This window comes from Drosophila erecta, unplaced genomic scaffold (assembly GCF_003286155.1).
Source record: "Drosophila erecta strain 14021-0224.00,06,07 unplaced genomic scaffold, DereRS2 tig00000055-arrow-pilon, whole genome shotgun sequence".
NCBI lineage: Eukaryota > Metazoa > Arthropoda > Insecta > Diptera > Drosophilidae > Drosophila > Drosophila erecta.
The window spans coordinates 20,955,001-20,977,479 of NW_020825200.1; the positions used below are offsets into that span (position 1 = coordinate 20,955,001).

General features: G+C 47.1%; 1 protein-coding gene and 1 long non-coding RNA gene across 2 annotated transcripts in view; one reads left to right on the plus strand and one right to left on the minus strand.

Moving 5' to 3' along the window:
• The window catches only part of LOC113564102, a 40,282-nt gene extending 25,715 nt beyond the window's left edge, over positions 1–14,567 (minus strand). Inside the window, exon 1 of the long non-coding RNA XR_003407791.1 lies at positions 13,775–14,567. This is a non-coding gene — a long non-coding RNA (uncharacterized LOC113564102). The remainder of the gene's footprint in view (positions 1–13,774) is intronic.
• Positions 14,568–20,418: 5,851 nt separating this feature from the next.
• Positions 20,419–22,478, plus strand: LOC6542668 (odorant receptor 42b). The gene is made up of 3 exons (XM_001970768.2): positions 20,419–21,213; positions 21,268–21,625; positions 21,686–22,478. Exons 1-3 carry the CDS (start codon positions 20,447–20,449, stop codon positions 21,758–21,760), a joined length of 1,200 nt encoding a protein of 399 aa, XP_001970804.1. The 5' UTR covers positions 20,419–20,446; the 3' UTR covers positions 21,761–22,478.
• Position 22,479: the final 1 nt, after the last annotated feature.

Below are 22,479 nucleotides of genomic sequence, written 5' to 3' on the forward strand. Positions count from 1 at the left end.
GGATACTTGGCTGATAAATGAAGTGGGCCTGCAACAGGCGATGTCGGCCAGTGGAGAGCCATTAGCAACGCGCCAGGATTACCAAGGCTGGTCCGAAGAAAAGGAGCCGGAAGGACTGACCCTTATTTACTTTGTTCCCAGCCTTGTTGGCCGGGAAAGCCGCTGTCCAGACTGAGCACACGAGCTCGTCAGCCAATCTCCCATAGATGCGGCTCTCTTTTGGGTGTTGGGCGGAACGGGCTCGAATCACGTGAGCACGGGAGTAGTGAGGACAATTGTGGGTAACAGGCACAACAAAGGTCCTAACGCAGCCGTTGAACGCACGATTTATTGTTAATTAATGTGCTGTCAAATATGCAAATGGCTTCCAGTTTGGGTGGCGACAAAAACTAAGCGTCGCAAGGAAGGTCGCCGGGCAAAATTGAACGCACCGCAAGCCCGTTGCGTAGAACAATGCCGAGGTGCGTGCGCGTGGCGAAATGTTTGTTGTGTTGACATGCCCGTGAAGCCGGGCCAAATACGGCACGGAGTGGATTCCAGACCCCACTCCGCAGGAACTCAGGCCCCCAGGCCCTCCGGCCCGGAATCCTGGCACACGCACATAATTGACGTCGGTCGGAGCTCCGCTCCTTCCCAGCCCACAAATTGATCAAAGGAATGCGTGGCATTGCCAGCGGAAGGCTGGCAGGCTGGAAGGATTGCATACTCCCGGCGCTGCAAAGTGGGCCAATAACCAACAGCTCCATCTGCACCTTTAAGAGGTGCCTTTAAGACTCGAACGCGCGGCGAGCAAAATACCTGCGGCTCGCCCTGCCCCGATTCAATCGAACCTCACACATGCGGCATCGAAATTATTTCCACCTCAGTTGAAACGCATTTCCAGAAAATTTCAAATCACAAAAAGACGCTCGAAAGTTCGATATTCCGGAACTGGAACAGGAACAGGAACAGGAACTTGGGGAGTGGGCCCGCGTCGGGGTTCACTTGCGTGTGCCTGTGGCTATTTTTATTGAAAATTGTGGACTTTGCATGTGGCACATGGAATGGCGGAGCAGGACTGGAATTTAATTTCGGCCTGGCGATATTTCTACGAAGTTTCAGGCGCCCATCCGCTCCCGCCCATAGGATAACCGCCCAATATTTCACCTGTCAAACTCGGGCAGACTCAACTCAAGCAGCCCAAGCCCAAAAGTCAGGGCTGGTCAAGTCGGAATCGATAGGGACAGTCACGAAGATGAGTGCACCTATTTGAGGAGCCTCCGCTGGAATTAAGAATTAAAATCTGATTTATGTGAGAGCCGCTGGAAAGAAGCACACTGAGTCAGAAAGCTGGAGATGACTGCGTTAAACTGGATTCCGCTTACATTTTTTATGACAACAGGCACTCTGTTCCCTACTAAATAATTCTTTACTGTTCGATTTCGTAGTAGCCCTACGAAAAATCGCATCAAATTGTTTGCCGCTCTACCCTGCTGTATAGCACCCGCCATACCCTGGAACCGCTACTTGCAGCCGAGTGTGGACCGACTTCATAGCCGTGTGGACAGCCGGTACTACCCGCTGTCGGTTTTTTGATGGAGGAAATGTGACGGCCAGAAACCGCTTAATAAGCAGCGCAGCTGTCAGAAGTCCAGTATCAGTTTTTCTGGCCTTCTAATGCGCGGTGGTTAGTGCGGTGCCCGCAACAGTTCGGCCATCAAAAGTTATTGTGCAGCGATGGGCGTTATCAATTTCTAGCCCACAGATCTGCTCGCCGGAAGTGCTCAGAGCAATTGACAAAATGGCGCACGCAATAAAGCCGGAAATGGCGGCGAAGCCGCACGCAGCTGGGGCATCCAAGGGCAAAAGTCCAGGTACGGATTTATTTATCGCTGCAGGCGGGCGGCAAATTAATTTTGAGGGCCTATCCACTTCCCAACAGCCTCGTCTCGTATCTTGATGTCGTGGGACTTTGTGGCATCATCAACGCAGTTGGCGCCTTGCGAAAGCCAAAAGCCCGGCCAGAGAAGCGGGTGAGATGGGACGCCCAGCCGACGTGGCCTCGTTTGTGGGTGGCGAGTTGCAGCTGCTGCCCAGTGTTTTGACAATAATCAAAACACAAACAGCAGCATCGCTGCGACAGCTTAGAAGCTCAGCAGCCCGGGGCCTTGTGCACCCTACCGCCCCACACTAATTGCTTTCAATTTAATGAAAATTTTAATGGAAAAGCGCTCTGCCAAAAGCAGTTGTCGCTCCCTGGGCTCGTCGCCATGCACAGCCATAGCTTCGCCATAGCTGTACATGGTACATGGAACCTGGGGAGCCGTCTGAAGACATCCCCAAACTGCGCCAAAACAATTTGCACCTAATATTGTGCAGGGAATTTATTTGGCACACACACTTGATAATCAAAAGTTTGCATACTCGGGTATGTTTCCTGTTCGTTTAGGTTTTGTACTTGCATTTGGCGGCCAAAACTTTTAAGCACCCATGAATGCAACCAAGTGGACGAGGGGCCTACGAAAGTCGGGTTCCATCTACGTTTCGGGTTTTCGGGTTATCGGGTTTTCTGGTTTTCTGGTTTCAAGGTGTCAGTTTGTCCAGTTCAGCCTTCGCCCAAGGCGACCAGCTCGCCTTGGTCCTTGGTCCTTGTTCTGCTTTCGAACGATTTGGGAGGGAGGGGACTTCTCCCCGTGGACTTCTCCCAACGAAGATCTGACGTGGGAGTGGCTGCTAAAGCTCACTAATAAAGACAACTCCAAGCTGGCAGCAGAAGATTTTTTGTGCTGGTATGGGCCTGCCGAAATTGTCAGCCATAATTCTGGCTTGCGCATCGATGGAGCCAATAAACAATGATGAATCACTTATAAATTGTTGCCATATTTCGTGGCCCCACATCGGGAAAAATTGGCGGTGGGTCGTGGAGTGGAGTAGAGTGGAAATTGAAATTGATGACGTTGCTTCTGGCGAAGCTTTTGACTTGTCGCCGCTTAAATGCTTCCAAGTAAGAACTCCGTCGCTTCTGCCACCCACAAAGCGGTTGTTTATTTACCAACATTAACAAAATAAATGACGTGCAAAGAAAAGGCAAATGCGAACGCGAATGCGAACGCGAATGCGAGGCGACTGCGAAAAAGTTTGAATAGACAAATTATTGCGATGCCACGGCGCTGGAAAAGAACGCGGACTAATCACTTATGGCAACTGTCATCCCTCAATCGCCAGTCGCCAAACGCAATTCATTCAAAACTCCCGGAGTTGCTATCCGGAATGGGCAGTGGTGGGGCACTTCTAACGTGGCCGGTTGGGTCGTCTTTGTGAGGACTTTCACGTTGATTGGTTCTTGCCTGGAGCAAAAACGATGGCTTTTGGTCACGTAATTAAGAGCAAACTTATTAATCGCCGTTTGACAACTCCCGGCAGCCAGCTAATTAAGTCAAATTGCCTGCAAATCGGAATTTTATTTAATCGCTTTTCCAAATGAGACGTTTTCCTCTTGCCCATTGTCTTCTGCCCATAAAACCCGTCATGCTGAATGGAAATACGGCGTCATCAACTGTCTCGCGGTCGTGTCTGCAAGTCAAAGTGAAAATTTGGCAGTTTCCAAAAGGTTTCCCTCCCAGAACGTCCCAAAAAGTCCCCTAACGTCACTGGAAGGGTACGGCATTGGGTCTGGGTTCCGGCTCGGGTTCGGTTTGGTGGCTTTACCTCGTCGCCTGGCATTTTGCCCCACGGAAAAGCGTGGAGAGCGCTGCCGCTGACAGCTTCTGGCGGTGGGCATCTACATTTACAAATGTTATAATAATTATAATTTCGTGAGTATTTGCATATTCGCCTGCTCAAACGGCGGAGGGAAGCGGGGAGCGGCCAAAAGGGGTGACTTGGCTTTCTGGCTGTGGCAGCTGTGGGCTTTACATGGCAAAAGTTGTGCCTGGCAAAAGTTGGCACCATTATAAAATGTTTGCGGCAAGCTGCGTAGCAGCTAAAGACCGGTACCTTCCGTGTTTTCCCTCGCAGTCCTTTTTCTTTTCGTGCGGCATCAGCGTTCTTAACAATTTCTGCGAATGCTCAACAAGCTCAATAATTGTGAACTGGAAGCGACAAGCCCCACAAATACGTGTACAATGTAATGTTTGTGCAGCAGCCTAAGAATATTATAATAAGTTAGCCTTTCAGTATTGAACGTCACCCCTTAGCAATAAATATGGAAGCCTAGTCGTGTAAACTTAAATGGAAAATAGTGGCAATAGGTTTAAAAAGCTTGAAAGAATGAACTTTACGTTGGTTTAAGCCGAGATGCTAGGAACATTTTCTAGATTCCAGTAATTTGGAATATCCAAACGGCCTGTGAAGCGATTTCCCAGTTCCTGCAAGCCCCATCGTCAGCAATTTCATTCGAACTGCAGAACATCATCCCAAATTGCAGTTCAGAACCATTGGATATCCTTGTTGCTGCCTCTGCTCGGCAGCTGGCAAATCGCTCCATTGTGCGCGTGCTGGAGAACAAATGTAGCTTTTAATACATTGTCGCTGCAATTGACATTTTGTCAAATGGCAATACAATGCGATTTCCCCTTTAATACATTCCCCCGCGTGGGCTACACGAGCACATGTGGCCGGGTATGGCATCCTACGTATCTGGCTTTCGCGCATTTGTATCTGTAAAGCAGCTCTTAATGTTGCGTAATAAATTGAAAAGTAAGCAAGCGAATAAAGCACACACACATGGGGGAGGGGGCAGGGGCAGGGATCAGGCTTCCAATGGCAAGGCGACTATCGCTTTCCGGCAGTCATAAAAGTGAGTTTTACAACCGTTGCTTTTGTAGCTGCTGCTGGTGATGCTGCAAAGATTTCCAGTGCAATCCAATGCGAAACACAAAGATACTTATTGAGTCCAACAATCTGCTGGGATTGGAAGTGCCGCCGCTTTGTTTTGCAGCAGAACCCACCACGCCACTCCACTAGACTCGCTTGATTTGATTTCGGGATGCTGGGAAATATCAATGGCTCAGCCGGAAGGATTCCCGACTACTCGCACTCGCACTCGCATTCAATTTCCAGCGTCCTGCGATTTGTTACTTGGCATCCCTAAGCCCCGCCCTTGCAAACTTAATGTCACGTATTTGATCAGAAAATTAAGGATCAAAAAGGCATTTGTGTAAGCATCTGAAAATGTTGTGATTTATTGCGCCACAGCCGGCCAGCTGGATGGGCCAGCCCTCCTCTAGCCCTCCTTGGCCAAGCTGAGGGGATTTGCACACATCCTTATGACGAACGAGGCCGAGACCCAGCTGCTGCCGGTCTGGAACTGCTGTGGCAGGCCCAGACTGTTTAGTTTTAAATGGGGACGTGTACAATTTAATTTAATCTTCGGATTTTCTCCGCACAAGCTGCCCCAGTGCCTCGTTAGCTCCCGCCATTCTGGACTCCATGCCGCTTGGGCGAGATACATTTCGCACATGGCCACCGCAGAACAAAGCGAGCAAGGACAAGAAATATGGAAGATGTACTTGTACTTGGGCTTTTTGTGAGCTAGCTTACGTCATTTCAATTTCGTTTCAATTTATGCGGCTTCATTGACGTTTGTCTACGGAAAGCGTGTTTTTCCAATTTACGAATTACTTTCGGCCACACTCCTGGGCAGCCGCCTGCCAGGAAAAGTGATAAGAGGTATCCTTTGAGCAGGTCAAGGGTCATCGCATCGACATTCGAGTGGACGGCGAAAACGCAGTGTCATTGCAATCAGTAAATGCGGCAAGAATATTTCAAATATTAATTAAATTCACAGTATCTTCATCCGATCGTAATCCGAAAGAGCCTGCCACTCCACAGCACTCCACTCAACATCCTGTCAGCTCGTCGAGCAGTCAATTTAATTTGCTGAAAGCTATTGCTTCCCTCGGCACGTAAGGCAATTTGAAATGAGCAACTGACGGCAAATTTAATACATTTTTCACGTTTCAGGAGTGTGTGGCGCTCCGTGTCAACGGGAAAGGTTCGGCGCAACCGATAGCCCAACATAATTATGTCGTTGCATATTGGCGATGATTTCTGCACATTGCCGCAATTATTGCCTGTTTATGCTAATTAAAAATCAATGGGAAGTGCATCGCGATGCCATTTTCCCCACTCATGTTAATTGCGCGGCCTGTCCTGTTTACCTATCAATCTGCAGCGCTGCTTGCCATTGGAATGGATTGGGGGAGGCAGTGCCTCGCAGTAACAGTGCTTTGGTGCTTTCGGCCAGCGAAATCCAGCTTTGTGTAAGCCAAATTGTGTTTCAAGTCTTACCATTGCCGCCTTTTCCTTAATTATGTGCTGCTCGGGCGAAAATATACAAGGCAAATAAGGGGCGTTGACTCAATTTGCGTCCGAGCCTGCACCCAGCCACCAGCAGGATCCGGCGGCAGCGGAGCTGGACCAGGGGATGGCAGCGGTTATTTTTGGTCTTTATGTCAAATGAAGCGTGCGAATGCCATAACGCCCCAAAGCCCGGCTATTATATGCGCAGGATCTGAGGACGCGCCTGCAGGCACTTCACATCACTCAGCAGGCACGCCCAAAAGGGGCGAGCGGTGTGTGCTTTTGTGTGTTGGCCCAACAAGTGACCAAGGACGGACTGAAGGGACAAGCGCCGCTTGCTGATGAAGCCATCGGCCGAAAATCGATAGAAATAATAAAGGACGCAGGAAAATTCCCAGAGCGTGTATTCTCGGCTGTGTGTTGATGTTGCGATGGCGATGGCGATGGCGATGGCGCGACTGTTTTGATTTGAATGCGATTCTACACGCAATTGATTCTCGTTCGCCGCTTTTGCTTCACTTAATCGGAGATACCAGATGCGCATGTATCTATTTGCGTGTGTATCCTCAAAGACCGCCAATTAAGCGAGTGACGTAATTTTTGCTCTAATTGATTTCAATTTCAATCGGCATTTCGTATGCCGCATCGCACAAGTGGGCTCAGGAGCTCACAGGCTTTCGCAGCGCAAGGAATAATAAAGCAATAAATTAAATTAGTGCGCAATATTTAAAAACAAATAGTCTCTGCTGGCTCGACGCATGTTTGCGAACACAACCAGCAATTGCAGCGCCATAAATTATGCATAAACATCCATGCAAATCAACACTGCCACAGCACGCGGGCCTTGTTTGTGTGGATGTTAGGCGCAGCGGGGGGTTGCCCCTTCCGGGGGTCTAGTATTTGGGTGTTGGGGGTGGGTGTTGGGTGTTGGGGGCTGGAGGCCGAGCGGGCTCATAATCGAATTAGTTGCAATAAAGCACGAAATTAATTTCCGGTGCGCACGCCGCAAGCCACAAAACATAATTGCGGTGCAGGCGTGGGATTGGGCGGGCGTGGAAGGGGGAGTGGAATCGGTATTCTTTTCGGACCCAAATCCAAACCCTGTTCCAGTTCATAAAGCCAGGCGCTGAATGGCCAATCGCACGATTTGATAAAGCGCAGCACAAAGGATAACGGATAAGGATGACCAAGCCGCAAGCGAGTGTCCGCAGTCAGCCCATATTGGCCGACTGCCCGGACAAACGAGGCAGATAAAAAACGATTGCAGCGATACGAGCTGTAAATAAAGCGGACCCTGGGATCCGAATCGGGGACACACAAAAACGCACAAACGCAAAACGCCAAACGTGTTGCACAAACTTAAGATTGCGCAGCACACAAATTGAATTTTGCGGTCAGGGCGGAAGACCTTTGTTTGAGCAGCCGGCAACGCAGAAGTTGGGGATCCGCCAGAGTTTCATATGGCAGCATACTCACGCCAAAACATCCTTCTGCTGGCTCTTGTCTTACTGGCCAACTTCTGCGGCCGAAAAGTTGCTCGATGTTGCATGAGAAATTTCTCGGGAGCCGGGAGCTGCCAACGGAGCTTGCATGCGTTGATACTGATGGATCCGCATCTCAGCACTTCAGTGTTTCATTCATGCCACCAGCTCCTCAGGGTACTCAGCATGTATTGACTGGAATTTCCTTTTGTGACGCTGGCTTGAAGGCACACTCCCCTGCGGCCCGGCAGATGCCATATTTCCCAAGTCCGTGGAGTGCCAGCTAAGGGAGCTCTGCGTCGGCTCCTGGCGATATAATCGGTGGGCAGGCTGGCCATCACACTGCTCCCCAAGATCTAACGGGCAGCAGTTAAAACTTTGGGCAGAGCAGTGTCTGCCGGCCCCGACCGAAGGCCCCAAAGAGCTATTACTGAAATTGAACACATCTATAAGTTGTCTTTTCCATTGGCAAAGGGCCACATCCTCAGATGCGTGGAAGGCAATGCTTTTATGGTAATAAGCTCGCTCTACATCCTGCAGCATGGCAAACGACATGATGGCCACATTTGATGGGGCGCAGCGGAACTTTCGAACGCACCGTATCGGAGCATCGGAGGCTTATCACATAACACGCTTTAACTGCTTCCTTGCCCCTCCGCTGTTCTTCCTCGCAGTCGGCGAGACCCAGAAACTGTTTATTTCCGTAACTTCACTTGAGAGCACTTTCGCTGCTAAATTGTTGAATGAACGGGACTTGGAGACAACTCCCGTGCTTCGTCCTTCTCCTAGTTACACACTCCCGGCCAGGGACACATTTCATTCGCGCCTCTTCCAAGAGCCCCTTTTGTTTAGACGCTGGGACACATTTTTAAATCTTGATGTCGTGTGCTCACTTCGCCCGGGCATTGCTTTTATTATGGCTGGCATTTGCATGCATTTGTGTGCGCAGGGAGACACAACTTGATCTTAGCACGGCACGAGGACCTTGAACCCTCTAACGAGTTACAGCGCCAGGCACATGACAAAGGACTTCAAGAACGGCGGTGCTTATAGTGCGCGCACTTGGATTGTGTTTTACATTTATATAGTCGTTACAGCGAACGTGGCTGTCAATCCTTGGGCACGCCCACTCCAACGCCAACGAACAGAAAAAGAATGCCACGCCCACATTCTCCATTTTGTCGTTTTCAAATTGGAATTCATTTTGCATGCCTTACTTATAGATATGCCCAAAAGCTGATAAATATTTAACAGGGCTTGGCTTGGAAGGCATAACGACTTGCCTTCGAATGCGTATTTAATGTTTATGCATATGGGAGTAATGTACACTGTCACCTGAAGCCAAATTTTTTAAAATTGATCAAGTGAGTAACGGGTATAAGATAGTCGAGACACTTAACAGCTTGCATATTCTAGGGACGCCAGCGCTGTGCAGGTTTGTTTCAAAGCGTTGTCACGCCCACAATATCTCTTGACAATATATAATTTCGGGTTTAAGTAGGATCTGTCGGAAAATTAATTGAAACAAGATAATAATAAACAATAATTCTCCGACTATCAGATACCCGTTTCTGAGCTAGTGGAACTGCGAACGAGAAATTGTAAAATTTTTTTTGCATTTAGCTAGAAAGTGGGAAAAATCAATAATAACGTACATAAATCAAGAGAAAGTGCTATAGTCGACTTCCCTGACTATGAGATACCTGTTTCTCGTTCATCCTCCTATTAGTGGGTAACGGGTATCTGGTAGCCGAGAAACTCGACTATAGCGTGCTCTTTTATTTGGAATATAAAGTTTGGTTACTCTAGCTTGCTCATTGAAACTGCATTCTCATATCTCTCATACCCATGAATCCCGAACTGCTTAAAGTTTTTATATTCTAGCTCGAAATACGCGCCGAAGGGCGTTAATCATAATAATCCAATACACCTTTAAAAAGATATTCAAAACAACGTTTATGAAAGCAATGAAAGCGTATATTTCGTAGGAAACCTTTGTTTTAGCCTACGCTAAGCAACATCGGTTGTCTGACATTTTGAAGAACTGCTACTAAAAGGAAAACAAAGCTTACTTACTTAGCTTAATTTATATACATTTAAGTAACGAAAACGATCATCAATCACATATAGCAGATAGCCACAGGGCTACTTCCCTTTGAATCTATAGTATAGTCGAGTATAAATCGAGTACAAAATTATTTTGCGTGAATGTATCATATTTAGGCAAAATACTTGTAAATTAAAGAATGGAAATGCCTTTTCAACGACATATATCGCAAAATATTCCGCTATTCTAAAAAATAACTACAATTTCTTAGGTGAAATTGTCCACGGTGATATAAAATACAGTTTTCAGCACAGTTTTCACACCAATGCAATCCAAAGGAATATAGAACACCATATATAACATTTAAACAAAAGTTTTTAGCTGTTGTCAAATTAAGAGCTTTCCTGTTCCCATAAAATGTTTACGTAAAATTCTATTTTCGTAGCTATAACTAGCTCTTGTCGCTCAGAAGCTGGAATCATAAGCGAATTCCCAACTTTGCGCTTATTTCGCTCGGAATCCTTGTGTCGGGAAGGACAGCCCTAAACCTAAGAGCCCAGGAAAGTGAAAGAAGACAACGCAGAAAATAATTGGAGATGATGGAAGAATAAATAAAAACAATGCAATGTATAATTGTAATAACATTTGTCTGGACGGGGGTGGAGAGGAGATATCGAGCAGGAAATTTAGGGGGAAGCCTGAATAAATGCGGAGATAGACCTGAGCCGAATGTCTGGGGAAAGTAACAACTTTTCAGTGTCAGACTGTTGTCTTCTGCCCTGACAGAATTGCTTCAATAAAAACACTAAGTAATGCGAAAACAGACAGCAGGAAGTGCTCCCAAAAAAAACAAAAGAGCCCTTTTCCACATGCCAAGCACACAGAGTAATTCTTACTTAACGAGCCACCGAAACGTATTCACGCTCAGCTTCGTCCCCCAGGGATACACGGGAAATGTATCCTAGCAAGGTCCTGATTAGCTCTCTTTGCACAGTGTATGTAGCGCCTCTCTATGGTCGTTCTATTAGGGCCTAATTGTGGGCAATTACTTGCCGCTCAGCTAATAAAAACCTTAGAGATATTTGCGCATTTCAACTGATGATTTTCGGCTTAGACCTAAGCAAACACTGCCAAAAATTGAAGTGTCCAGTTGAGTTGTCCTTGCCATTACATGTGGGCGAGTTGCACACACCATGACACACCAAACAGTGGCCCACACAACATCTCATTAGCAGGCGGCTGACACAGTTATTAATAATTCATTCAGTGCTAATAGAATGTTTGTAGTTCGAACGGCCCACATGACGCAGAGGCCCAAGTCCCAGGACAGGGGACATGGATTCGAAGCTTTTTCGATAATTAGCCAATTTCCTGAATATTTCAGAACTCAGCTGAGCACTCGCCTTATACCTGGACTGGTTGCCAGTCAAACTGCTCGTGTAATGCTCCTGTCATCGATTCGCGTGGTCCGGCCCACCAACGTCTTTGGCTTGATTATGCAAAGTCCTCATTAAGGGATCCGTTTGTAAAGCTCCAGGAAGGAGTTGTAATTTGAATTGGCTGCTCGACGACTTCCAGCCCATTGTTAATGTTTGTATTGGGAGTAAATCCAATTTTCAGACATAAAACCCTTTATGGCTTTTTAACAATTTAGCCACTATTCGATTGACTTTACTTTCCCCAAGCCTGGTCCATTTGTGCCCCTTATAGTATCGACTCACTTCGCTGCCCTTTGTCAGGCTTTTGCATTCGGAGCCCCATGGACTTTGCCAAAAACTCGGATTGCAAGTTGCAATCAAACGGAAAACACTAAAAGATGCCAGCCGATATACTCGCTTATCTGCAAAGGGTGGCACAATGCGGGTTGAACACAATGGCAGATACATAAGCCGGTCAGTTCGGACCAAGAGTCACAAAATAAATGAAAATTAAAAGTTGGCAGCGACCTGATTGTATAGCTGCGTTCCCGGGCTTTTGAATGGTAATCGCCGGGCCAGCAGCGTCTCGAATTATCCTTAACCTTTCGCTTGGAGAGTGGCAATTTAAAGCACCTAAAACTCATAGGAGAATATCAGTTGGAAAACCCCGCAGACGTGTACCAGCATGACATCATCGTGCACTAAACGGGGTCCTGGGAATGACATGATTTAAAAACCAGAATAAAAACAAAGACTCTCACTCGAGACGGAGACGGAGACACAATGAAGTGAAATGAAGCAAGAACGTTGGGAAGCATCAGCAGGCTGCCAGCCAGTCTACGCACTGATCCAGTGACGCGTTCAGGCATTTGGCCAAGAAGCGGCCTCATAACTAAATGGGAGCTCACATGCCCTATCACCCTTGTGCCCGTTTCTGTTTTTGCTGTGGCAGCAGCATCGGCATCAGCATCAGCATCAGCATCAGCCGACTTGCTTGTAATTCGTTATTTAAATATTGCTTGTTTTTGATCTGACTTGGCGCTTATAGTTGAGAACTGAGCTCGCAGCTGAGCAAAAAGCATGCCGAATATGCAGGATACACACTGGCAGGCGTTTTCATGAGCTGTGCGCACAAAATCAAATCGAAACAAATTGCTTTTTAGCAGAGACTCAATTTAAATACATATTTGCGGTTCCATGACCAAAAAAGTGGGGCGTCCTCGGGCGGATGATAAACACACATTACGCAAGTCGGCCACGCTCATTAGCCAGCACACGAGGTGTCGAACTACAAGTCATAAAACTGGGCCGCCCCGTTGGTTCCGGCCACAACGGTGGGGCAGGGTAGGCAGTCCAGGAACGGGGCGTGCCCCACTTGCCCACAGTTGCCCGGCTACGGACATGCATGCGAGTCCCCGAGGTGATAAAATGCTCTTGCTCCAATCGACCCACTTGTCCGGTGACAGTCCAGAATTGATATAGGACTTCCGCGCGCACACATCCTGCCGCCCTGGTGACCTTTCTCTGCTTCCCTGCTTCCCCGCTTCTCTGCTTCCCCGCTTCACCGCTTCTCTGCTCGTGTGTACGTGCATTCACGCTTTTAAATATGAAACGCGCATTAATTTTGACATCGAAGCGGAAATACATTTAATTGCTTTCTGCGCGGCCGCTCCCCAACGCCCCGGCCCAAGCAGACTTAATCGCACGCCCCCAACGAAAACAAGCCCACGCGTCTTATCGCTGGGGGCTCCGTCCCGTACACAAAAACAAGATTCGCCATTAGCGCTCGTCTCCAAGGGCTTCGTTAGCAAATATTTAGCTGGCGCTTTCATTTTGTTATTTCGCCAGAAAGCCGTCGGATTCCCGATCTCCCATTTGCATGAGCTACTGCCTCACAAATACAGTCCGGCTGTATCGTAATCCTATCGACCTTGGGGCGGCTGAAAATATAGTTGCGAGAGCCTTTGCCAACCAATTAGTTTGTCTGCGACACATGACTTCTGCTCTTGGAACAGGAGTCTGCATAAAACTGTGTTACAAGTGTTTTGATGTGAATCAAACGACAATTATAAATCCCTAAGTCAACGGGCTTCCTAACTTTTTAACATAAACAAAATTAAAATAGTTGTGTTCTGGACAATATGTTTTAAGCGTAGCTTTCTTAGCGAACTCTCACTCTCAGATTAGTTATTTGAGTCGCTGAAATATAGTCCTATATAGTCCTATATAGTCCTATTTAATCAGAATCCTAGGTGTGGCCAATTGCAAATCTGCTCTTCCGAACCCCAATTTCATTTAAACTTTTCTTGGTTAATAACCAGCGCAGTTAGGCATTTACCTCCCCTAATGAGTAGGTGATGTGTTTTCAAGACACGTTCGTGTTACATGTTTGACAGCAGCCGAGCTTGTTCTTGCCGCAGGCTATAAACCAGAGCCAAACTTCCAAGTCCCACGTAAATAAGCTAAATCGGGACAGGAGCAAGGTGAGAGGAAGCGGCGCAAGGCAGAAAGTCACAAGCCCCACGTCAACCACATGTCATACTCACTAGCGAGAAACGGCCAACTGTGAATCACTTTCCAAGTGCGGCTGAGCCCGGAACGGATGCTGGAGCGGATTCGGATGCGGATGCGGATTCCAGTCGCTTGTGGATCTGCTATTCTTGTGTCTAGCTGTCGGGCACTCGCGAGCTTCGATTGGGGCTTATCGATCATGCACGGCTCGGACTAAGCCATCAGGCATGCGTCCGCAGAACCCGCACTCCGGCACAACTCGAATGCAATGCGATTTGGGTCAAAGTGGTGGCAAAACGACAATGCAGTCGCACATTTCACAGTTGTCACTACCGATTCCTGTTCTCGAATTCCCGGATTCTCAATAGCTCTTGCGCTCGGGCGTTTCGGGTTGGCTTACGTTTCCGCTTTTACTTTTAGCCACCGTTGACTGCAAGCAGTCTTCGCACTCGCAGTGGTTCTCAGAAACAGTTGACTTGACGCGGAGTCACTGGCGAATTTAACGCCCGCCACGCACCAGTTTTCGCGAGCACCAAGGCGTTCGCAAGGATAACACGTCCGTGGGAGCCACGGCAAAACACCCAACTTGAACTTGGCAGTCGCGCTGCACCCTTTAATTGGGGCAACTTTGGTAATTTCAAACGCACTTTTGCCGCCGGAATCCCCCAACTTCAAATCCAATTGTTGTTGCTGTGTTGAATGGTATGTCAATGGTCGTTGTGTTGTTGTTGCTAATGGGCAACGAGCGATGCTAATGCCGTCGCTTCCGCAGCGTGCACAGCTTTCGACGAGCAAACGAAGTGAACTGACAGGACGACCAGGACTCAGTGCGCCTTCGGAAGCCGCTCGCCACTGGAAGGGAGCGTCTGCGGCTGCGCCTCGCTCAGATGAGCGAAAGCTGAGCGGAAGCTTCGTCAAGCTTTCAGGTCAGCGACATTAACCGCTACACCTGACTTCCATGGCTTCCAGGGCGCTGGCAGCCTAAGAGAGTCCCCTCCGCGCTCTCGCTCTTGCTCTCGCGCGCGCCCTCTCTTAGGGGTCTTCGCGGGAACTCTGAATTGCCTGGTCCCAAGATGACCAAATTGTGTCACATTTGCGAACGGAACTCACTTTGCCAAAGTCACGTGCCGGAGCGTTTGGCTGCTGGAGGCCCCAACAGCCGGACCTCTTATGGCGCCCACACTTCGCAAGTACAACTGGCGAATCAGTGTCCCGCAAATTGATATCCTAATGCAACTGGCAGTCAGAAGGCACGCACGCCCGACGGACGGAGGACGGAGGACCGCCGCAAGCGGAGCCGCAAGCGTTGCCGCAACTTGCAACTAAACTTTTGCGGTGACCAGATCCGAACGTGGAATAAGTCCCCCGGCCAACTGACAACTACGACGACAGCTATCGGTAGCCACCAGGATGCAGGACAAGTGCAGGAGTGTGTTCCCACATGCCGCTTGTCGTATTCCATTAGTGAGCCGACCAACCTTAATGATTTCTTACTTACAGCGCGCCATTTCCACGCTGGAGTGACTGTGTGCGGGCGAGAGCGCCAGCTCACGCACACTCACTGTTGCAGGGGCATAATCGCAATCGCATTCGTATTGGTTTGCAAGTGCTGTGGCATCTGCGAGTCGGCCAATGCGTTTCGAGTGGGGTCGCCGTCTTAATCTGCAAGAGGTTGCGTGTGTGTCTGTGTGTCTGTGTGTCCGCATCAGCGGTCGGGTAAAAGTTCAGGAAATTGCTTTTGCATGAGCCACTTGGAACGCGGCGGACGGGAGCTCCCGGGAGGGCGGAAGAGCGGAAGAGCGCCAGTTGGCCGGACGCGCGTCCTGGCCACACAAAGGAAGCTGTGGCGATTGAAAAGTATTGGGAATTGACTGAGATCGCAAATTGTATAAGCTGCACCGTTCGAGTCCTAGTATCCTTAATTAGGAGCGGACTCGCTCGGGATTTAAATGCACAGAAATTGAATTATTGACGCCGCTCACTAAAGTAACTCAAGCAACAACGCACTACACAACCACAGCCGCCATTTGGCCCTGTATTCGCTATTGGCTTGCATGTTCGCCGGTAATCCAGTCAATGATCAATATGCTAGATTCATTCACTTTGACCCCGCTCAACTTTGCCCCATCAACCGTCTGTCGACACTTGCAAAGTCATGTTTTGTTGTCACCGAATGCAGTTTTTCCTTTCAGTTTCATTTCGCATGAAACACAAAGCCTGCTTTTTGGCGGCCAAAAAAACGAGTAACAAAGAGAAGCGCTGTAGTCGAGAGACGCGACTATTAGATACCTGGTACTTAGAAAATTAGCTTCCAGATGATTACATCCTACTTTTATATCCAATATCCACCAAATAAATGACTCGCTTTCGAAAGGTTTACAGAATCGAGAAGACTTGCGTATTTGGGGCCGCTCACAAAATAAACTTTTTTTACATACTTATTTTTAAACCTATTTTAAGTTCAAAATAGTGCAAAGTGGGTCTAATTCTATGCTACCGATTTTGATCGTGTTCTTGCATATAAGACATAAATCAATTTGGTATTGCTTTTGTACGGAAAACAATTATATTTAATGTGAAATTCGTTTGGTACCTTCAGCTACGTTGTATTATTTAACTTCGGCAACTTTTAATTTGAAAATACTCGCAAAAAGTTGACAACACTACTTAAAAAGTGACGTAATTTACAATTTTATGCACACATATACATAGGTATCGAAAACGGAGCTTAATTTCATTATTTTAAGCATTCTTTCCAATGTTACTAAATACACTTCCGAGTAAAAATTAGAACTGCCTGGATATAGATGGTGATATTATGATCATCCAATAGCAGTACCGTTTTGGAAACTAATATCTCATCTCAGTTGTAGTTCACTGGAGTAAATAGTTGTATTTATGGGAATGCCATATTTGAAGAGGGCTTGAGCTATTCTACCCTTTTATTTCTATTTGGAGATGGCTACACATATTTAAACTTTTAGATGTTTATAACCCGCCTAATTGTACACGTAGAGTTACTTGATTACACGTCATTGGCCATGATCTGTCTCTTAGCCACAAATGAAGAATAAATAGATATAGGTTATGATACCTATATCTGATCTATTCCAATCCATTTCTCTGTGAGTAACGGCTATAAAAATTTATTGTTTCCAAAATGTCGGCTATAGAGAAAGGACTACGGCCTTCCATCAATGGATCAAGCCCTATAGGCTTGTAGGCAAATTGAAAACGATCTATCATTATGACGAAGTCCCTACTACTTTCTGGTATTCCAAGCATTACCTTAGGGAAGTATGGTAAGTGGAAAGATTAGAGTGTGATCGGCAGGCATCACACCGAATGCCTCAGGAGCACCTTAGCCGCTTATGTTTCCATTATTCACTTTACCTCTGATCGATACTGGTATGAAGCTGACTCATAAGTGAACATTAAGCACAGTGGTTGATTGGCACGAGCATTCAGAAATTAATTTGATTCCCTGAATTTCCAATTATCCAAGCCAAACAACTACAGCTCATTGACACAACCGGCAGAACCATGGCAACCGTTGATCAATGAAATCGCTTGGAAGTTGGTGTTACACCCCCAAACACATATGGAAACGTGGGACAGCATGTATACATTTGCCTCGTAATGTTGGGCTATTAAATCAATTTCGTTTGTTGCTCTTTTGCACTACTTTCACTTGCTGTACGAGTATGTCAGGCAGTCGAAGTTGGCTGTCAGGCAGACCAAGTGGGACTCGTGTCTGGGCCAAGTTAATGTCTAGGCTGACTGAGCATGCAATATTTAAGGAGTATGGAGCTAGACGGCTTTCCAGGGAAATCATTGCCTCCCACCGCAGAGCTTTGTGTTCCAATCCGTCCTTGTTTGCCCAGTCTACAAGTATGTGAATGTGTGTATGTGGGGACAATCACACCGCGAATAATTATTAAGTTCAAATATGCGTGGCAGCCGTGTAAATATTTACTGCATGAAACAAATTACCTGATTACATTTGGGTCAAGCCATTTTTGCCACCAAAGTGACGCTAAATGCTCTTGTTGCTCTTATTTGTGTGCGGGTGTGCCCAAAAGGACCACCGCCGCACATTCGCACAATCACGTGGGTAAACAAAACACTGCCCCTCGTAGCAGTATCATAGCAATCAGTTAGATGTATGTGCGGCATACTCACGGGTCACACAGACAGAAATTAATTAAAAGTTTGTATGTTGCTGCAACAGAATGTCTAGCTTGTTTATTTGCCCTGCTGTGTACGTTTGCTCGTTGCTCTGTCGCTTGTCTGCTTGTTGGTTGTCTGTGTTGGTTGCAGCCATTGTTTTTTGTACGCGAATGTTTCCCATTTTTTATGTATTTTCACGACCTTGTAAGTTAACAATTTTGGCCACTCACTCTGTCGCAATGTTTACAAAATAGTAATGGCATTTACGACCCTGGTATGCACTCACCGTCATGTATTTTTACATGTTTGTCTATGTGTGCGCCAGGTTCTGTGCTGCTTTTGTTGCCTGTTCTCATAGTAGTTCTTTTGACCATAATTTAAAGTCCATAACGGGATTGGCACCGGAAGAGGTAAGTCGTCAAACTGCGTTTTTATGGCTTGGAGGAGCAGCGCAAATGGCATTATGCATATTGTGTTAGACACGCTGATGAAATATGTACATCTTAAGCTCACTAACATTTGCGTGCGTAGAACCAACATCTATTTTAGCAATCTGACTAATTAGTTGAAAACAAGCTCCTGCAATGATGATAAATAATTTAACAAAAGATTATTCAAGAAAAGGTAAATCAATAATTGGTTGCTTAGCTCGAGTCATGGCAACTTCGGCTGTCAGGATTTCTGACTGCACCCCTCCGGGCTGTTTAATAATTTTGAGGTCTCAGCAAAGGCTCCACTAATTTGCAACAAATCAAAAACAGATTGACACTTGGTTATCGTACTCGGAGCTTTGCAGGCAGTGTGTTTTGCGAGTTTGCCATGGAGGAGGCTGACATCCTGCTCAAAAGCTGGGTCGTGTGCATTCATGTGGCTGCGTGTGTGTGGGTAAAGTGGGCGTGGTAGCTCACTTCGATAGGTCGCTCCGAAAATGTGTGTAAGCTACTGCAAACATATTCGCACAGCTGCGCAGCATGGCATTAATTTCCGTTAATTAAAATAAATACGTCAAGCGATAATAAATGATGGCGTGGATATCAAGCGAGCTCCCGTAAAGCATGCTCCAAAACGATCCAAAAGACACACGCCGCCTTCAATTAGTCGACCACTTGAGGCCCGAGCACTTGCATCGGTGGTACCGTCTCCTGTGTCTACTTTGGGCTCTGCAAAGCGCTGCAATTAAAGGATAACTGATTTGGCCAGAGACAACATCAATTCTGCCACGCCCCCCGTTGGCGAGTTCTGAAAAACAGGCTGAGTTCTATTCAAATGCTGCGATGTGTCAACACATAAGCCCTTCTTACCGGGCGTGGGATGTGCAGGTTCACCTCGCCAGGACTGAGCAAATGGAAGCTTGCCAAATAGCCGGGCCAAAGCACAAATGACACTGACGGACCCGGGGAGCAAACGTATTCAAGTGTGCAGGCTCGGCAGGAGCAAACAAAAGGTTATCCATGGCCTTGCCGGTGTTCCTTGGACACCGTGCTCACACACGATAGGGGAAGTAGCAACAGCTGCTCGGCAGAGTTCCTCGTAGCCGGCTGATGCGGCTACGGGTGTCCCTGCTATTGAAATGTGTAGTAATGAAAAAATGTCAGCTTACACGTGGCAGGACAAGGGAAGTTGGTAGCTGTGCTGTAGCTATCGCCGAAGCTGAACCAGAAGCAGAAGCTGAAGCTGAAGCTGAAACTGAAGTTGAGGCAGACACTGAAGGTACATTCAACAAAAGCGACAGCGACAGCGACAACAAAACATGTGTCAACTGCCAGACATCCTGAGCAATATTAATAACACTCGGCGAACATATTTTTCATTAAAGCTGCAAGGGGATGTCACCGAGTCGCTACACAACACAACATCTGGGCATCTGGGCATCTGGGCGGGCTTACTCTTTAAGGATGATTATGCTAAGCTTTCAGCACACACTCGCCCTCACGCTCACAGGCTAACAAGAGAGAATTTAATAAATGTAGTTAGGAGGGCGATTAGCGGCCATTTTGCACTCCTCCCACGCGCAGGACGGCCTTTAAAAGTTTCTGGGAAAACCTTCGCTCCAAACTCGAGCTGCTGTTTTTCTCCTGCCGCGCTGCAATTGCAGGCAAACACTGGCCCCAGGCAAAGTTAAAGCGGAGCGGCTCACGCGGCACACTACGTATGGGGAACGTCTTAATTGCCATTAAGGACCCGTCTGCTATTTTCGCTAACTTTTCCATAATTTATGCATGCTGGAAATCCAGCATGTGAAAACGAGTGCAGCCCGACCGATGCAGTTTCAAATTCAAATTCAATTCCGTCAAATCGGAATTCGGGCAACACACTGTATAGTATAAACAATGTTTGTTCTAGGCAAGTGCTTTCACTGGTTAATTAAACAGCAGCAGAGAAATTCTCAAGTTAATAATTGAACAACAGCAAGGGCCACAAACTTAACGAAAACTTTTCGAACTCATTGAAAACTTCATCTATAAAAATGCCACAAGTTCGGAAGACACCGGCCTATATAAGCCTGCCACCAGAATACTGCGCACACTGACGCCGACATGGTCTTTCAGCTGATACGTCCCGCTCCGCTCACGGAGCAGAAGCGGTCCCGCGATGGCTGCATCTACCTTTACCGCGCCATGAAGTTCATTGGATGGCTGCCCCCCAAGCAGGGCGTGCTCCGGTATGTGTACCTCACCTGGACGCTCATGACGTTCGTGTGGTGTACCACATATCTGCCGCTCGGCTTCCTTGGCAGCTACATGACGCAGATCAAGGCCTTCTCCCCGGGCGAATTTCTCACTTCACTCCAGGTGTGCATTAATGCCTACGGCTCCTCGGTGAAAGTGGCAATCACATACTCCATGCTGTGGCGCCTGATAAAGGCCAAGAACATATTGGACCAGCTGGACCTGCGCTGCACCGCCATGGAGGAGCGCGAAAAGATCCACCGAGTGGTGGCCCGCAGCAACCACGCCTTTCTCATCTTCACCTTCGTTTACTGCGGCTATGCCGGCTCCACCTACCTGAGCTCGGTTCTAAGTGGGCGTCCGCCCTGGCAGCTGTACAATCCCATTATTGATTGGCATGACGGCACACTCAAGCTCTGGGTGGCCTCCACCTTGGAGTACATGGTGATGTCAGGCGCCGTGCTGCAGGATCAATTGTCGGACACCTATCCGCTGATCTATACACTCATTCTTCGTGCTCACTTGGACATGCTAAGGGAGCGCATCCGACGCCTCCGTTCCGACGAGACCTTCAGCGAGGCCGAGAGCTATGAAGAGCTGGTCAAATGCGTAATGGACCACAAGCTGATTCTAAGGTATGGGGAACTTGTAGCTGCAGCTGCGACAACTTACCTTTATTTATCCCCCAGATACTGCGCTATCATTAAACCAGTAATCTCAGGCACCATCTTCACACAGTTTCTGCTGATCGGCTTGGTGCTGGGCCTGACGCTGATCAATGTGTTCTTCTTCTCAGACATATGGACGGGCATCGCATCTTTTATGTTTGTCATAACCATTTTGCTGCAGACGTTTCCCTTCTGCTACACATGCAACCTCATCATGGAGGACTGCGAGTCCCTGACCCATGCCATTTTCCAGTCCAACTGGGTGGATGCCAGTCGTCGCTACAAGACAACACTACTGTATTTTCTTCAAAATGTGCAGCAGCCTATCGTTTTCATTGCCGGCGGCATCTTTCAGATATCCATGAGCAGCAACATAAGTGTAAGTGGCAAAGTAATACACGCCCTGCGAATTGTATTTCATTTTCTACCTCACCTTTAGGTGGCAAAATTTGCTTTCTCCGTGATAACCATTACCAAGCAAATGAATATAGCTGACAAATTTAAGACGGACTAAGGTGCTACACTTTTGTATCCTTTATTGAACCCTCGTTCTTCCCCAAATCGCGACCCCCATAAACAATATATTTCCAGCATATGCTTACGCTTACACTGGCTTCTATATTGGTTCTTTAGTTTTGCTTCAAATAAAGATTTGTATTAGGGAAGTGTTTATTGTGATACCTACGCTGTGCAAGTTTCCACGGCCTCGCTTATGCCGCAGGTCGCCAAAAACTGCCACGGATACACTTTCTATAGATTTCCATAAAAATATTTTGAATACGCCCACTCATATGCCATGTCATGACAACAAATTTGTAAAGTGCTACCTTTTGTATCATAGTTTTTGTCCACTTCTATCGATACAACATTCAAAATATCTGAGTATCTCTTGTTTTTCAACTATTAGTAAATGATTTTCGAATTAGTAAATATTGTTAAAATAAGATAGGCCTCAAAATCCATCCAGCACTTCTTTCGTTGAGTTCAGTACCGTGGAAGTCTGGAAATTGGTTTAGGCCAAGCGGCCTGCACTTCAGATTACACGAGCATGATTTATTGCTTCAGATCAATTTAGTGTCAGACTAGTGTCAGACAACCTAGTGTCATTTAAGATTTCGTAAAAATCTAAATGGTATTTGGCTTAGCAATGTCGCCAAGAACAATAATTTCGTGTAATCCACATAATTTCTTAAATCCCCAACACCGAATTAGATTAAAAAAATTATGTTCAAA

Excerpts from the sequence above, each read along its gene's own strand:
- LOC6542668 (XM_001970768.2), top strand. The coding sequence starts at position 20,447 with ATGGTCTTTCAGCTGATACGTCCCGCTCCGCTCACGGAGCAGAAGCGG. Across the intron at positions 21,214-21,267 it reads GACCACAAGCTGATTCTAAG|ATACTGCGCTATCATTAAAC; the intron begins GTATGGGGAACT and ends TTTATCCCCCAG. Across the intron at positions 21,626-21,685 it reads CCATGAGCAGCAACATAAGT|GTGGCAAAATTTGCTTTCTC; the intron begins GTAAGTGGCAAA and ends CCTCACCTTTAG.